At 44.4% G+C, this 19,030-nt stretch overlaps 1 protein-coding gene across 3 annotated transcripts in view; it reads right to left on the minus strand.

Annotated features, from left to right (window-relative positions):
- Positions 1 to 860: 860 nt before the first annotated feature.
- The window catches only part of LOC140728782 (uncharacterized oxidoreductase YjmC-like), a 100,851-nt gene continuing 82,681 nt past the window's right edge, over positions 861 to 19,030 (minus strand). For 2 of the 3 annotated variants that reach the window (XM_073047737.1, XM_073047736.1), the window contains exons 10-11: positions 3,272 to 3,382; positions 861 to 1,293 (exon numbers count right to left, since the gene is read on the minus strand). In XM_073047737.1, coding sequence (XP_072903838.1) covers positions 1,231 to 1,293; positions 3,272 to 3,382 — 174 coding nt within the window. In that variant the 3' untranslated portion in view covers positions 861 to 1,230. The remainder of the gene's footprint in view (positions 1,294 to 3,271; positions 3,383 to 19,030) is intronic. The other variant, XM_073047738.1, reaches the window with a different exon arrangement.

Genomic DNA, 19,030 nt, shown 5'->3' on the forward strand with positions numbered 1-19,030 from the left:
TAACACAGTGATTTCAAATGAAACAGGAGTTTTCCCGTTCAAAACCACTACTGTAACAATGCCCTCATGGCCTTCAACAGTCTCCGCTGTAGCCTTTCTGGCGGCATTCCTACCGAATGAAGTAAGCACAGCACAGTAACTTGAACAGGTGGTTCACTTCGAGAGCTGCCGCTCTTGAGTCAGCAGTTAGTGCATAGGACTTGGGCCGCGCCATCTTGGAACTGCACCCAGCCATGGCGCAGTTCAAATAGTACCGCTGGGGGGGGGGAGCGGGGAAACAGTCAAACAGTCTACACCCAGTGGAACACCAGCAAACACTCATATGAAACTGGATGGGATGTGAGGGGAGAAGGAGTAGATAGGCAAGGAGATCTGTGCAGTGTTAGAAGAAACCTCAGCACTATCTGTGCAAAAGTCACGAAGAGATGAACATTTTCTCCAGCTGATCCGCTGCTCCAAAGTTCAAAGTCCTCTTCACTTAGCCACTCTGGATTAGGCACTCTGAATGAGAGGGGGTTTCCGTTGTTACAATTGGAATAAATCTGTCCCTGTTCCTGGCAAAGTCAGACTTGAACTTTGGCAAACTACCAGCCGCATTCACCACTCAGCGCTGAGAAACACGGACCGAAAAACTTCACTGAAACAAATCCTCCCAGACAAAAGAACTATTTCAGTCTGCTGCCGATGTGATACTCCACACTCCCAAGTCTTCTGGTGGATTCCAAACCTGTTATTTGGCAAGTTTGAGCCTCTCTCAGTACGGCCCCTCCCACAGTGTGACACTCCTTTGGTTCACCACTCCCTGGTGTGATGTTCCTTCATTCATGGCGAAGGGTCAATATGTATTGTGGCCTATGCAGAGCCACAGAGTTTCTTTCAGCCAGCAGGTCTTTAGTGAGATCAAATGAGTAGTGGTTAAAAGCAGCACCTTTTATTGAGCAGAGGGGATTCTCTGCAATTCTAAAGCACAACACACAACACAACTGCATGAGGATGACATAAGCAATGAACCCCAAAACATCTGCTAACCCTGTGAACTTGCTCCCTCCTGCCACCCCTGCACCAAGTGAAGCTTCTGCCTGGGCAAGTGCCGAGGTCAGACTTGAACTAACTGAAAACAAATTGCAGCAAATGCAGGAATTATCACTACACAATCAAAGGCAAAGAGGTCCCTTTGGCCTTTCTCAGCTCCTCAGTATCTGCCAGTCAGTCTCAGCCCACTAACTGTGGCTAGGGATCGATCATATGGTCAGTTGGGAGTGGTTTGACTCCCAGCTCTTTCGCCACTGAGTTCTGCAAAAAAAAAATTCATTTTGCAAAGGTTAAAGGCCAGAATAAAACAATAGGTATTATCTTTGCACTCAGTCTCTCCCCAGTGCTGTATCAACAGCCCTCTGCCCTCATCCTCCACAATTTCCTCACCCCTGCCTCTCATACATCATCCTCAAACTCCAACTCTCTTCCCATCTTGTTTGACACCCCTCATTTCCCTTCCCTCTGCCCTAACTCTATTCCCTTCATATCATTCTATATCCTGACTGCCTCTCTGCCCTCTTATCCCTCAATCAACCCTCCCCACCCTTTCCATCACTCACTCTCCACTCCCCATCTCTACCTCTTACTCTCCCCTACCAACCCACGCTACCCCTCACACTCCCCTCCCCACCCTCTCAAACCCTCACAACACCTTTCCCACTACTCCCAAATGTCTCAACCCCTCAGACTCTCCTCCACACCCTCTCAATCCCTGTCTATCCTCCCCACCCTCTCGATCTCTCACTGTTGTCTATGAACCTCTCTCCACCCTTTCTAACCATCGCTTACCCCTTTCCCCCTATTCTTCCCCTCAGTCTCCCCTCTCCACCCTCTCTACCTTCACTCTGCCCCCAGCCTTACTCCCCCTCACTCTCCCCTCCCCACCTCTCCACACCCTATCTATCCCTCAGACACTCTTCATACCCTTTCTTCACCTCACTCTCTCCTCCCCACCCTTTCTACCAATCACTCTCTGCTCCTCAGTTCTTCTCACCATCTCTACCCATCGGGCTGTCCTTTCCACACTCTCTATACGTCACTTTCCCATCTGATAAGACAGTAAGACATATGAACTGAATTAGTCCATTTGGCCCCTCGATTCTGCTCCACCATTCAATCATGGCTGATTCTTTTGTTTCACCTCCTCAGCCCTACTCCTCAGCCTTCTTTCTGTAACCTTTGATGCCGTGTCCAATCAAAAACTTATCAATACACCCAATGACCTGGCCTCCACAGCTGCCTGTGGTAATAAATTCCACAAATTCACCATTCTCTGGCTAAATAGATTTCTCTACAGCTCTGTTTTAAATGGATGCTCCTCTGTCTGAGGCTGTGCCTTCTTGTCCTAGACTCCCTCACATGGGAAACATCCTTTCCACATCTGCTCTGTCTAGGCCTTCCAACATTCGAAAGGGTTCAGTGAGATCCCCCTTCATCCTTCTGAAGTGCAGCAAGTTCAGACCCAAAGCTAACAAACATTCCTCATATGATAACACTTTCATTCCTGCATTCATCCTTGTGAACCTCCTCTGAACGCTCTCCAATGCCATCACATCTTTTCTTAGATGAAGAGCTTGAAACTGTTCACAATACTCAAGGTGAGGCCTCACCAGTGCCTTATAAAGCCTCAGCATCACATCCTTGCTCTTATATTCTAGACCTCTTGAAATGAATGCTAACATTGCTTTTGCCTTCCTCATCAGTGACTCTACCTGTAAGATTGCACAAGGAGTCCCAAATTCCTTTGCATCTCAGACTTTTGGATTTTTTCCCTATTTAGACATTTATTTCTACTACCAAAGTGTATGATCATGCATTTTCCAACATTGTATTTCATTTGCCACATTCTTGCCCATACTCTTAATGTGTCTAAGTCCTTCTGCAGCTTATCTGTTTCCTCAATGCTACCAGCCCCTCCCTATCCTCTCTATCTCTCACTCTCCTCACCTCATTTCCCAGATCTCTCCCCTGATTCTCCTTCCCCCCACCCCTCCATGCACTTTCGGACTCTTGCTCCTGTCTCTGATCCATCAGGGATCTGCTATGTAATTCTGCACCTCTGCAGTCTCTCTATTTCCTTCCTACTGCTGTCCATGGTTTTGGTGGGAGCCTTTCACCCCCCCCCCCCACTCCCGAACTCTCCATCCCACTCTACCTCCCCCTTCCTACTGAACCACCTCCACTGGGAACCAATGTCAAAAGCTAAATGCACGGAGAGTATGGGCAATGTTCTCACCACATGGTCAACCACGTTGATGTGGTACGGGATGGCCTTATACTGATCGCACTCTGCCATGTGCTGCCTCTCTGGATCTCCCGGTATGAGGACACACAGCCCTGGCTCACTCTGCAAGAGAAAGGAACACATTCTTGTTAGCTCCTAACCTGACACAGTGGTGGAGCCTCACCCAACACTGTTCACACATTGGGTCCAGATTGGTGTCCAGTGGTTTCGTGTAAGAATGTAGTCTACTGCAACACTGAAGCTGTTCACTGCATGAGACAGTTCACAGTCCTGCTCTGTTGTGAGCTGGGATCTGATCTGAGAGTCAACTGGTAACTAGCTCACTACCCTGGCACACAGGAGTGCCCGGGCCAACTCCTTCCCTCTTCTGGGGATGCATTCATGGGTCATATTTTGATTTGAATTTGCTCACTCTATTGCAAATACTAGATGTTTGTATTTTATGCAAATAAACCTTTGTAGTTTTGCAAAAAAATGATGTACGACCATCCCTTCCCCTCCCAGTCCTCACTAGGACATGAGCTCCAGACTGAGTCTGACCCATAGTAGGGGTGGATGGTTGTGAGGTGCCTTTGTCCCTTCACTGAACACCAGGGTGGACAGAAACTGGGAAGAAAACTAAGTACAGGCACTCAGCTCATCACCACTCAGTGAGATCATGACCAAGATGTCAGTTCAGAGGGATTCTGGTCATCTTCCTCTTCCACACAACCCTTCACTTCCCCAGTGACACGCCTTCCACATTCCCTCTCAGTGACATACCTCCCTCCACAACTCCGCCTCAATGATCTACCACCTTTCACATCTCTCCCTCAATGACACTCCTCCCTCCACATCCCTCCTTCAATGACCTACCTCCCTCCACATCAATCCCTTAATGACTTACCTTCCTTCACATCTCTCCCTCAATGACCTACCTCCTTCACTGACCTACCTCCACGTCTCCCTGTGACTTCTCTCACTCCACATCCCTCAGTGACCTAACTCCCTCTACATATCTCCCTTAGTGACCTTTCCCCCTCCACATTCTTCCCTCAATGACTTCCCTCCATCCATCCCTCTCTCAATGACCTATCTCACTCCACATCACTCCTTCAATTACCCCCTTCACCTGCATTTCACTGAAACACCTCCCTCCACATCTCTCCCTCAATGACCTACTTCCTTCTATATCCTTCCTTAGTGATCTACATCCCTCCATATGTCTGCATTAGTGACCACCCTCCTCCACATTCCTGTCTCAATTACCTGCTTTCCTCCACAGTCCTCCTAAATGACCTACTTCCCTCTACATTCCCCAGTCATCTACCTCTCTCAACATCCCTCCTTCAGTGACCTCCCTCCCTCCACAACGACATAACTCCCTCCGCATTCCAACTCCAATGAACTACCTCTCTTCACATCCCTCCCTCAGTGGCCAACCTCCGTCTACCTAACTCCCTGTACATCCCTCTGTCAATGAACTACTTCTCTCAGCATCTCTCCCCGAATGACCTAACTCCCTCTGCATTCCTCCCTCAATGACCTACTTCCTTTCACATCAATCCAACAGTGAACACCTCTCTTCTGCTACATACCTTCTTTAATGACCTTCCTACTTGCACATCCCTCCCTTCGTGACCTAATTCCCTGCCCATTCCTCTCAGTGATTTACCTCCCTCCACATCCCTTCTTCACTGACCTATCTCCCTCCACATCCCTCCTTCACTGACCTAACTCATTCCACGTCCCTCCCTCGATATTCCTCCCTCAGTGACCTTCCCCCTCCACATTCCTCCCTCAAAGACCTCCCTCCCTCCACATCCATCCCTCAATGACCTACTTCCCTCTACATCTCTCCTTCAATGATCTACCTCCCTCCCTCAGTAACACATCCTTCAAATCCCTCCATACCATTCCATCTACTTAAAGACGTGGATGAAGATTAGAAATGAAAATGGTGGTGTCACTTTGCTTGGTGGTATTACAGAGCTCCCAAACATCAACTGGAGTCATAGGAACAGATAATGTATTAAACACAGGTCATCCTTCATAAGACTTTATAAGTTCATCAGATATGAACTAGGATTGCTTTAACTTTGAAGATTCTGAGTGTAATTTTTGAGGTGTGGCCAGGAGCAAAGCTTTTTGCAACAGTGTGCAAGTAGACAATTGAGAGATGGAGCATTAATGGGATGAGTACTGGTCAGATGAAAAGAATCTCAGTACAGATCATTTTGCCAAAAGTGACTGTAACTGCATTTACTTTAAAGTTGTTCTGGACAAAAGCAGGGCTGGAGTTACAATGAAGATCTCATAATTTCATCAACATAAAGGGACACCAGCCAAAGGTAAACTGGGAGCATCTCCTCTGAGGCAAGTCTGTTCAGTTGGAGAAATATTCAGAGTTGAAAACCAACATGTTCCTGACAGGGTAAACATATATGCCAGTGATATTAAGCTTGATTCTATTTCTGATTCAGGTTGGGTTGGTGTCTCTGGAGTCTTGACAGAATGGCACTGCAATGGGTAGTCAAAACTGCCCAATGCATCCTAACAAGCTGCATTTCTGCATAGTACATAAATTGCACTGCAGTAGACAGGAAGGCTCTGCAACGGGAAGTCAAAACTGCTCAACACATCACTGGCATCAGCCTACCCAACATCAAGGATGTATATAGAGTTACAGAGTTCGGCCCTTTGGCTCTGTCAGTGCATGATGCATAGTATGGAAACTACTCTGCAGTGGACAGGAAGTCTCAACAATGGCAGTCAAAACGGTCTAATACATCACAGCATCAGCCTACCTGCTATCAAGGATATATATAGAAATGTCACGGAAAAGGGCTAGTATCATCATGAAGGGTCCCACTCACCCTGCTCATGGCCTATATGTCCCACTCCCATGAGGGAGAAGGCTATGTAGCATCCATGTCAGGACCACCAGATCCAAAAACAGTTACTTTCCCCAAACAGTAAGGCTGATCAATACCTCCGCCCACTGACCCACCCCCCACCTCTACTTTATCATTTGCATCATGTACCTAGTGACACTTTATGAATGTACAATTAATCTATGTACTAGATATAAGCTATCTTATGTATCTAATTTCTGACACCTCTCTCCACTTTCTTGATCTCTCTGTCTTTACCACTGGAGACAAACTATCAATTAACATTTTTTATAAACCTACTGATTCCCATGTTTATCTTGAATATATCTCATCCCACCCTGTTTTCTGTAAAAATGCTATTCCCTTTTCTCAGTTCCTTCACCTTTGTGCATCTGTTCCCAGGATGCGGTTTTCTGCTGCCAAACATTTTCTTTCTGATTCCCATTCCTGTTCCGACATGTTGGTCCAGGGCCACCATCAGGGTGGAGGAGCAACACCTTAGAACATAGAAATCTACAGCACATTACAGGTCTTTCGGCCCACAATGTTGTGCCAACTGTGTAATCTACTCTAGAAACTGCTTAGAATTTCCCTCCCGCATAGCTCTCTATTTTTCTAAGCTCCATGTACCTATCTGAGAGTCTCTTAAAAGACCCTATTGTATCTACATCTACCACCGTTGCTGGCAGTGCATTCCACACACCCACCACTCTCTGTGTGAAAAACTTACCTCTGACATCCCCCTTGTACCTACTTCCAAGCACCTTAAAACTATGCCCCCTCATGTTAGCCACTTCAACCCTGGGAAAAAGCCTCTGGCTATCCACATGATCAATGCCTTTCATCATCTCATACACGTCTATCAGTTCACCTCTCATCCTCCGTTGCTCCAAAGAGAAAAGGCCAAGTTCACTCAACCTATTCTCATAAGACATCCTCTCCAATCCAGGCAACACCTTTATAAATCTCCTCATCCTTCCTATAGTGAGGTGACCAGAACTGAACACAGTACTCCACAGTACAGGTTTTATAAGCTGTAACATTACCTCATGGCTCTTGAACTCAATCCCACTGTTGATGAAGGCCATCACACCATATGCCTTCTTAACAACACTGTCAACCTGCACAGCAGTTTTGAGTGTCCTATGGACACAGGTCCCAAGATCTTGCTGATCCTCCACTGCTAAGAGTCTTGCCATTAATATTATATTTTGTCTTCAAATTTGACCTACTGTAATGAACTACACAGTTATCTGGGTTGAACTCCATCGGACACTTCTCAGCCCAGTTCTGCATCCTATCGATGTCCCGCTGTAGCTTCTGACAACCCTCCACACTATCCACAACACCCCCACCTTTTGTGTCATCAGCAAACTTACTAGCAACCCTTCGACTCTCTTATAACCATATAACAATTACAGCACGGAAACAGGCCATCTCAGCCCTTCTAGTCTGTGCCGAATGCTTACTCTCACCTAGTCCCACCTACTTGCACTCAGCCCATAACCCTCCATTCCTTTCCTGTCCATATACCTATCCAATTTTTTTAAAATGACAAAATCGAACCTGCCTCTACCACTTCTACTGGAAGTTCGTTCCACACAATAACCACTCTCTGAGTAAAGAAGTTCCCCCTCGTGTTACCCCTAAACTTTTGCCCCTTAACTCTCAACTCATGTCCTCTTGTTTGAATCACCCCTACTCTCAATGGAAAAAGCCTATCCATGTCAACTCTATCTATCCCCCTCATAATTTTAAATACCTCTATCAAGTCCCCCCCTCAACCTTCTATGCTCCAAAGAATAAAGACCTAACTTGTTCAACCTTTCTCTGTAACTTGGGTGCTGAAACCCAGGTAACATCCTAGTAAATCTCCTCTGTACTCTCTCTATTTTGTTGACATCTTTCCTATAATTTGGTGACCAGAACTGTACACAATACTCCAAATTTGGCCTCACCAATGCCTTGTACAATTTGGCATGTAATATTAAAATTGTACAAGACTCTCTTATCCTGGTCATTTATAAAAATCACAAAGAGGAGGGCTCCCAGAAAAGATCCCTGTGGAACACCACTGGTCACTGACCTCTGTGCAGAATATGAACCTCTGTGCAGAATTAACAATCACCTTTTGCTTTCTGTGAGTAAGTCAATTCTGGGCTTCACAAAGCAAGGTCTCCTTAGATCCTATGCCTCCTTACTTTCAGAATGAGCCTTGCATGGGGAACCTTATTAAATGCCTTACTGAAATCCATATATACTATATACACTGCTCTACCTTCATCAATGTGTTTTGTTATAGCCTCAAAGAATTCAATCAGGCTCATAAGACACGACCTGCCTTTGACAAAGCCATGCTGACTATCCCTAATCAGATTATGTCTCTCCAAATGCTCATAAATCCCACCTCTCAGGATCTTCTCCAACAACTTGCCCACCACTGAAGTAAGACTCACTGGTCTATAATTTCCTGTGCTATTTCTACTCCCTTTCTTGAACAAGGGAACACTTGTACCCTTCCAATCATCTGGTACTTCTCCCATTTGTATTGATAATGCAAAGATCATCACCAGATGCTCAGTAATCTTGTTCCTCACTCCCACAGTAGCTTGAGGTATAGCTCGTCTGGTCCCAGTGACTTATTTAACTTAAAACCTTTCAAAAGCTCCAGCACATCCTCTTTCTTAATGTCTATACATTCGATCATTTCAGTCCACTGTAGGTCATTGCCACAATTGCCAAGGTCCTTTTCAATGGTGAATACTGAAGCAAAGTATTCATTAAGTACCTCTGCTAAGTCCTCCAGCTCCATGCACATGATTCCACTATCATTACTGATTGGTCCTATTCTCACATGCTCATCTTCTTGCTCTTCACATAACTTTTTGAATGCCTTGGGATTTTCCTTAATCTTGCTCACCAAGGCCTTCTTGTGGCCCCTTTAGCTCTCCTAATTTCATTCTTGAGCTCCTTCCTGGCAGCCTTGTAATTTTCTAGAGCTCTAACAGTACCTAGTTTATTGACCCTTTCATAACTTTTCTTTAAAAGGATAAAAGGAAGACACTGCCCAGCAGAGTGGTCATTGACAGACTGGTTTGAGTCAGAGTGGTAGGGCTTTGGCTCATTCGGGCTTTGGCGAGGCAAATGGGTAGGTGGACTATGTTTTTTTCCTTGCATTTTTTTTTCTGGAGGAATAGACAGCATGTCTGTAGGGTTAGTACTTTACTCTGGGTGTCAGATGTGGGTATCCTAGGAATCTACCAGTCTCACAGATGGCCACATCTGCAACAGATGCACTGAGATGCAGCACCTGAGAGACCATGTTCAGGATCTGGAGCTGCAGCTTGATGACCTATAGCTTATTAGGGAAAGTGAGCAGGAGATAGATAGGAGCTACAGGGAGTTGGTCACCCGAAACTGCAGGAATTAGACAAATGGGTTGACAGTCAGGGAAAGGAAGAGCACCCCTGTGGCCATCCCCCCAGTAATCGTTATCTCATTTTGGATGCTGTTGAGGGGATGAACTGACAGAAGTCGACCACCGCGATCAGGTCTCTGGCACTGAGCCTGGTTCCATGGTGCAGAAGGGAGAGAAGAAGATGAGGAATGTGGTAGTCATAGGGAATTCCATAGTGAGGGGAACAGACAGGAGGTTCTGTCAGCTGAAAGAGATACCCGCATGGTATCCCATGTTGCCTCCCAGGTGCCAGGGTACGGGATGTTTCAGATCAGGTGCAGAGTATTCTGAAGGGAGAGGGTGAACAGCTATGAACAATCCTGATGAAGGGTCTTGGCCCAAAACGTTGACTGTTCGTTTCCACGGATGCTGCCTGATCTGCTGAGTTCCTCCAGTGTGTTGTGCGTGTGCGTTGAACAGCCATAAGTCTTGGTCCACATTGGTACCAATGACATAGGTAGAAAAAGGGAGGAAGTCCTGAAGAGAGAATTCAGGGAGTTGGGTAGGAAGCTGAAAAGCAGGACTTCCAGGATAGTAATCTCAGGATTGCTGCCTGTGCCATGTGCTAACGAGTGCAAGAATAGCATGATCAGGCATATTAATGCGTGGCTGAGAGACTGGTGTAGGGGGCAGGGTTTCGGGTCCCTGGATCATTGGGGTCTCTTCTGGGGGAGGTACGACCTGTATAAAAAGGACTGGTTACACCTGAAACCAAAGGGATCTGATATCCTAGCAGCCAGGTTTAATAGAGCTGTTTGGGAGGGTTTAAACTAATTTGGCATGGGGATGGGAACCGGAATGATAGGGCTGAGGAAGGGGAAAACATAAATAAATCAAAGATAGTGTGCACCAGAGATGATAGGAAGGACAGGCAGGAGATGAGGCATAAACACAACCAGTGGGATGATTTACAACAGAAAGCAACAAATACTGGACTGAAAGTGTTATATTTGAATGTATGCAGCATAAGAAATAAAATGGATGATCTTGAAACTCAGTACAGAGATGTGGCCATCTCTGAAACTTGGCTGAAGGATGGCTGCCACTGGGAGCTGAATGCCCAAGAATATATGGTGTTTTGGAAATATAGGTTAGTAGGCAGAGGGCGTGGTGTGGCTCTGTGTATAAAAAATATTAAATCATTAGAAAGGGATGACATAGGATCGGAAGGTGTAGAGTCTCTATGGGTTGAGTAAAGAAATGGCAAGGGTAAAAGGACAGTTGTAAACAGGCCTCCAAATAGCAGTCGGTATGTGGATTACAAATTACAGCAGGAGATAGAAAAGGCTTGTCAGAAGGGCAATTTCATGATAATCATTGGGGATTTTAACATGAAAAGGGATTGGGAAAACCAGGTCAGTACAGGACCTCAAGAGAGAGAATTTGTAGAATGTTTAAGGGATGGCTTTTCAGAACAGCTTGTTGTTGAGCCCACTAGAGGATCGGCTGTGATGGATTGGGTGTTGTGCAATGATCTGGAGGTGATAAGAGGGTTTAAGATTAAGGAACCCTTAGGGAACAGTGATCACAATATGATAAAGTTCACTTTGAAATTTCAGAAGGAGAAACTAAATTCCAATGAGTCGGTATTTCAGTGGAATAACAGAAATTACAATGGCATACAGAGGGGAACTGGCCAAAATTGACTGGAAAGGGACACTAGCAGGAAGGACAACAGAGTATCAATGGCTGGAGTTTCTGTGAAAAATAAGGGAAGTGCAAGGCAGATATCTTCCAAATTAGAAGAAATTTTCAAATGCAAGAAGGACACTATTGTGGCTGACAAGTGAAGTCAGAGCCAAAGTAAAAGCAAAAGAGAGGGCATACAAGGAAGCCAAAGCTAGTGGAAACATAAGAACATAAGAAATAGGAGCAGGAGTAAGCCATCCGGCCCATCGAGACTGCCCCGCCATTCAATAAGATCATGGCTAATCTGTCCATAAACTCAGCTCCATCTACCTGCCTTTTCCCCATCACCCTTAATTCCCCTATGTAAAAATCTATCTAACTGTATCTTAAATATATTGACTGAAGAAGCCTCAACTGCTTCCCTGGGCAGAGAATTCCACAGATTCACCACCCTCTGGGAAAAACAGTTTCTCCTCATCTCCGTCCTAAATCTTCTCCCCTGAATCTTGAGGCAATGTCCTCTAGTTCTAGTCTCACCTACCAATGGAAATAACATTCCTACCTATATTTTATCTATCCCTTTCAAAATTTTGTATGTTTCTATAAAATCCCCTCTCATTCTTCTGAATTCCAGAGAGTATATAGGCCAAAGGTGACTCAATCTCTCCTCATAGGTTAACCCCTTCATCTCTGGAATCAACCTGGTGAACCTCCTCTGCACTGCCTCCAAAGTCAGTATATCCTTCCTCAAGTATGGAGACCAGAACTGCACAAAGTACTCCAGGTGCGGCCTCACCAGTACCTTGTATGGTTTCAGCATGACCACCCTGCTCTTAAATTCAATCCCTCTAGCAATGAAGGCTAACATTCTTAATAACCTGTTGTACTTGCAAGCCAACTTTTGCGATTCATGAACAAGCACTCCCAAGTTCCTCTGCACAACAACATGCTGCAATCTTTCACCATTTAAATAATAATCTGCTCTTCTATTATTCTTTTCAAAGTGGATGATCTCACATTTACCAACATTGTACTCCATCTGCCAGACCTTGGCCCATTCACTTAATCTATCTATATCCCTCTCCACATCCTCTGTACAATTTGCTTTTCCACTCAGTTTAGTGCCATCAGCAAATTTTGCTACGCTACACTCAGTCCCCTCTTCCAAATCATTGATGTAAATGGTAACCAGCTGCAAGCCCAGCATTGACCCCTGCGGCACCCCACTCACCACTGACTGCCAACTGGAGAAACACCCATTTATACCAACTCTCTGCCTTCTGTTGGTTAACCAATCCACTATCCATGCCAATACACTTCATCCGACTCCATGCATCCATATCTTATTTATAAGTCTCTTGTGTGGCACCTTATCGAACACCTTCTGGAAATCCAAGTATACGACATCCACCTGATCCCCTCTATCCACTGCACTCATTATGTCCTCAGAGAACTCCAGTAAGTCTGTCAAACAGGACCTGCTCTTTCTGAATCCATGTGTCTGTCTAATGGAACTACTCTTTTCTAAATGTTTTGCTATTTCTTCCTTAATGACAGCTTCAAGCATTTTCCCGACTACAAGTGTTCAGCTAATTGGCCTATAGTTGCCTGTGTTTCGCCTACATCCTTTTAAAAAAAGTGGCGTGACATTTGCTGTCTTCCAATCTGCTGGGACCTGTCCAGAGTCTAGAGAATTTTGGAAAATGATTACCAACGCATCTACTATAACCTCTGCCAATTCCCTCAGCACCCTGGGATGCATCCCATCAGGAACAGGGGACTTTTCTACCTTCAGGCCCTCTAGTTTGCTCATCTCTTTAGTGACAGTGTTTTTATTGAGGTCCTCACCTCCTATTTCGTCCATAACATCATTCTTTGGCATATTAGACGTGTCCTCCACCGTGAAGACCGACACAAAATAGTCATTCAATGTCTCAGCCATTTCCTTATCACCCAATATCAATTTCCCCTTCTCATCTTCCAAGGGACCTATGTTGACTTTAGTCACCCTCTTCCGCTTTACATATTTTTTTTTTTTTTAAATTTTATTTAATTGCATTTTTAAATGATTACAAGTGTAGAAAAAAAAAGTATGTGACCCTTCCCCCCTCCCCTTAATCCCTCCCCCCTAACTTCCCTATATAAAAAAAATTAAGAAAGAAAGAAAAGAAAGAAAGAAAGAATGCCTGGTTGTTGGAAGGTCTCCACATGCTCCATGGAGTTCTTAATAACTTTAGTATATATATTTATTTCTTTCCCCAAGTAACCATTAATTTTCTCTTCAGAGCACCTATATATTTAGTCCTGTCTTTTGTAAATAAGGGCCCCGCTTTACATATTTATGAAAACTTTTGCTATCTGTTTTTATATTTTGTGCTTATTTACTTTCATACTCTATCTTCCCTTTCTTTATTTCTTGTTTAGTTGTTCTTTGTTGCTTTTTAAAGTTTTCCCAATCCTCCAGTCTCCCACTACTCTTTGTGACTTTGTACACGTGAGTTTTTTAATTCGATACTATCTTCTATTTCCTTAGTTATCCAAGGCTGGCCCTCCCCTCACTTACTGTCCTTACTTTTGACTGGAATATACTTTTGTTGAGCACTGTGAAAAATCTCTTTGAAAGCATTCCACTGTTCCTCAACTGTTCTACCAAATAGCCTGTGCTCCCAATCCACATTAGCCAACTCCTCCCTCATCATGTTGTAGTCTCCCTTGTTCAAGCACAATACACTAGTTTTGGATCTAACAATTTCATCCTCCATCTGTATGCGAAATTTAATCATACTATGATCACTCTTTCCAAGAGGATCCCTGACTACAAGATTGTTAATCTTACCGGCCTCATTGCACAGGACTAGATCTAAAACAGCATTTTCCCTTGTAGGTTCACTAACATGCTGCTCAAGAAAGCCATCATGGATGCATTCTATGAAGTCCTCCCCAAGACTTCCTTGACCAACCTGATTCACCCAATCTATGTGGAAGTTAAAATCCCCTATGACAACTGCTATTCCATTCTTACAAGCCTCAGTTATTTCTTGGTTAATCACCTCTGCCTCTGCAATATTTTTATTAGGTGACCTATAGACAACTCCCACCAGTGATTTTTTTCCCTTTACTATTCTTAATCTCTACCCAGATGGACTCAACATTCTGCTCCGCAGATCATATATCGTCTCTCACAATCACCCTGATCTCATCCTTAATTAAGAGTGGCACCCCACCTCCTTTGCCTTCCTGCCTATCTTTCCGTATTACCTGATTCCCTTGGATATTTAATTCCCAGTCATCTGCACCTTACAACCACGTTTCTGTAATGGCCACTAAATCATATACCTTGGTACTGATCTGTGCCACAAGTTCACTAACCTTGTTTCTAATACTATGGGCATTTAGATAAAGTGCCCTTATACTCATTGTCCTTTTAGAATCTAGTGACCTATGTGATTCTTGCTTTTTACTTTTATGCACTCGAATCTTACTTTTTTTCTTCACTAACTCTAGTTTTGGTCTCTGCATCACTTCCCTTTTCTTTTCTGTCCCACCCCCCTGCCATTTTAGTTTAAAACCTCCCCAACAGCACTAGCGAACAATCTCCCTAGGACATTGATCCCAACCCTGCCAAGATGTAGACCATCCGGATGGTACTGGTCCCACCTCCCCCAGAAAGGGTTCCAATGCCCCAAGAATCTGAAACCCTCCCTCCAGCACCACCGCTCAATCCACATATTCATTCTAGCTATCCTGCTATTCCAACTCTGATTAGCACGTGGCACTGGTAATAATCCTGAGATTATTACCTTTGAGGTCTTACTCTTTATTTCCTAGCTCTCTGAATTCAACTTGTAGGACCTCATCCCGCTTTCTTCCTACGTCGTTAGTACCTACATGCACCACGTCAGCTAGCTGCTCACCCTCCCCTCTCAGAATGCCCTGCAGCCTCTCCGAGACATCTCTGACCCTTGCACCCGGGAGGCAACACACCATAAGGGAGTCCCATTTGCGGCCACAGTGGCTCCTCTCTATTCCCCTTACCATGGAATCCCCTACCACAACAGCTCCGCCACTCTTTTTCTTGCCCCCATGCACAGCAGAGCCACCCACGGCGCCATGATCCTGGCTACTGCTGCCTTCACCTCATGAGCCATCTCCCCCAATAGACTCCAAAGCGGTATATCTGCTTTTCAGGGAGATGACCACAGGAGACTCCTGTACTACCTTCCTGCTACTACTAGATAGAGGATAGAGGATTGGGAAGCTTTTAAAAACTTGAAGAAAGAACTAAGTAGGTCATTAGGAAGAAAAAGATGAATTATGAGAGGAAGCTGGTGACTAATATCAAAGAAAATACTAAAAGCTTTTTTAACTATATAAAGGGTAAAAGAGAGTTGAGGATAGATATAGGACCAATAGAAAATGGTGCTGGAGATATTGTAATGAGAGATGCAGAGATGGCAGATGAACTGAATGTGTATTATGCATCCGTCTTCACAGTGGAAGACATCTGCAGTATACCGGACATTAAAAAGTGTCAGGGAAGTGAAGTAGCTGCAGTGAAAAATTACGACTAAGAAGGTGCTCAGGAAGCTTAATGGTCTGAGGATGGATAAATCTCCTGGACCTGATGGAATGCACCCTCGGGTTCTGAAGGAAGTAGCTGGAGAGACTGCAGAGGCATTAACAATGATCTTTGAAGAACCAATAGATTGTGCCATTGTACCAGATGACTGGAAGATTGCAAATGTTACTCCGCTATTTAAGGAGGGTGGGAGGCAGCAGAAAGGAAACTATAGACCTGTTAGCCTGACATCAGTGGTTGGGAAGTTGGTTGGAATTGATTGTTAGGGATCAGATTATGGAATACCTGGAGGCACATTACAAGATAGGCCAAAGCCAGCATGGTTTCCTGAAAGGAAAATCCTGTCTGACTAACCTACTGCAATTTTTTGAGGAAATTACGAGCATGGTAGACAAAGGCGATGTAGTGGATGTGATGTACTTGGATTTTCAGAAGGTCTTTGTGATGAAGGGAGAAGTAAACTTAGGTAGAGGGATAGGTAAATGGGGGAATGTATTAAGGGGTATGATTAGCTTATGATCAATAATCTTATAGGTACCTTATGTTGGTTGCTGTACAGTCAAAAAGGGAACCTTACCCAGCAACAAATGATGTACCAGACGTTGTTCCCTAATAGCATTAGACATGGGTCTAAATAAAGAATTATCTGGTTGCATAAAGCATTTTTGAGGTATAACATAACTAAATAGGGGAAAGACAGTGGTTGGTAGAATGTTGGAGAGTAGGGGCAGGTGTCAACATAAGGAACTGAGATTGTATCCATGCCGGTCTTGGCAGAAATAATCACAACTAACCAATAATGATTTTACATCTAATTGTATCTTATCATGTGATCGAAACTATTCTAAATCTGTATTAACTCGTGTAATTATAATATTTGCTGTAATGATCAATGTTATAAATTGTGTGGAATTGAGTTCGGGGGTGGGCAGTGTCCAGACTGTCTCTTTGGGAGATCAGTCTGTAACTTCCCCCATAGCATGCTATGAATAAAAAGTGAAGTTTGATGAAGTATCGCTTGTTTTATGGTTTTATTGAATTCGTGATACCTTGCGCTATTACATCGGGTTGATCCGCCTTTGACATTTGACATGGTGACATACATGAGGCTGCTTAGCAAGATAAGAGCCCATGGAATTACAGGAAAGTTACTAACATGGGTAGAGCATTGGCTGATCAGCAGAAAGCAGAGTGTGAATAATGAGATCCTGTTCTGGCTGGCTGCCAGTTACCAGTGGAGTTCCACAGGGGTCAGTGTTGGGGCCGCTGTTTTTTATGATGTATGTCAATGATTTGGACCATGGGATTAATGGATTTGTGGCTCAATTTGCCGGCGATACAAAGATAGGTGGAGGAGCGGATAGTGTTGAGGAAACAAAGAGCCTGCACAGAGACTTAGATAGTTTAGGGGAATGGGCAAAGAAGTAGCAAATGAAATACAATGTTGGAGAGTGTATGGTCATGCACTTTGGTGGAAGAAGTAAATGGGTAGACTATTATTTAGATGGAGAGAGAATTCAAAATGCAGAGATGCAAAGAGATTTGTGAGTCCTTGTGCAGGATACCCTAAAGGTTAACCTCCAGGCTGGGTCGGTGGTGCAAAAAGTGAATCCAACGTTGGCATTCATTTCTAGAGTTATAGAATATAAGAGCAGGGATGTGATGTTGAGGTTCTATAAGGCACTTGTGAGACCACACTTGGAGTATTGTGTGCAGTTTTGGGCTCCTTATTTTAGTAAGGATATACTGACATTGGAGAGGGTTCAGAAAAGATTCACGAGAATGATTCCAGTAATGAAAGGGTTACCGTATGAGGAATGTCTGGCAGCTCTTGGGCTGTATTCCCTGGAATTCATGAGAATGAGGGGGGATCTCATAGAGACATTCTGAATATTAAAAGGCCTGAACAGATTAGATATGGCAAGTTATTTCCCATAGTAGGAGAGTCTAGGACACGAGGGCACGACTTCAGGATTGAAGGACGTCCATTTAGAACAAAGATGTGGAGAACTTACATTAGTCAGAGGGTGGTAAATCTGTGGAATTTATTGCTATGAACTGCTGTGGAGGCCAAGTCATTGGAATTATTTAAGGCAGAGATGGATAGGTTCTTGGTTAGCCAGGGTATCAAAGGGTATGAGATTAAGGCAGGGAGTGGGGATGACTGGAAGAATTGGATCAGCCCATGATTGAATGGCAGAGAAGACTCGATGGGCTGAATAGCCTACTTCTGCTTCTGTATCTTATTTTCTTCTTAACTAGATTTTCTATATCCTTTGTCCATCATGGTTCTGTTACCCTACCATCCTTTTCGTGCTTCAACGGAACATACCTATGCAGAACGCCATGCAAATGTTCCCAGAACATCTGCCACATTTCTCATGTGCATTTCCCTGAGAACATCTACTCCCAATTTATGCTCCTGTTCCTGCTTAATAGATCATATTTTCCCCTACCCCAATTAAATGTTTTCCCAAATAGTCTGCTCCTATCCCCCTCCAGCACTATGGCAAAGGAGACAGAGTTCTGATCACAACCTCCAGAATGTTCTTCCACTGAGATCTAACACCTGACCAGGTTCATTTCCCAATACCAGATCAAGTACAGCCTTTCCTCTAGTTGGCTTATCTACATTTTGTGTCAGGAAACCTTCCTGAACATACCTAACAAACTCCATCCTGTCTAAACCCCATGTTCTAAGGAGATGCCAGTCAATATTAGGGAAGTTATAATCACCCATCAGAACTACCCTATTGTTATTGCAGAATCTGCTTCCCTCTCTGCTCCTTGATGTCTCTGTTACTATTCCGGGGGAGGGGGCGTGGGTTTATAAAAGACACACGGTAGAGTTATTGCCCCCTTCCTGTGTCTGACTTCCACCCATGATGACCCAGTAGACAACCACTCCATGACCTCCTCATTTTCTGCATTGTGACACTGTCCCTGATTAGCAATGCCACTCCCCCATCTCTTTTGCCTCCCTCCCTGTCTTTTTTGAAAAATCTAAAGCCCGGGCATGCTCAGCAGCCATTCCCGACCCTGGGACATCCAAGTCTCTGTAATGGGCACAACATCAAAGTTCCAAATATTGATCCATGGTCTAAGGTCATCTGCCTTGCTTATGATATAACTTGCGCTAAAAGAGACACACCTCAACAATCTGGCTGAGTGCATCTTTGTTTTATCATCTGCTTATCCTTCCTCACAAACTC

Source organism: Hemitrygon akajei, chromosome 6 (genome assembly GCF_048418815.1).
Source record: "Hemitrygon akajei chromosome 6, sHemAka1.3, whole genome shotgun sequence".
NCBI classification, from domain to species: Eukaryota; Metazoa; Chordata; class Chondrichthyes; order Myliobatiformes; family Dasyatidae; genus Hemitrygon; species Hemitrygon akajei.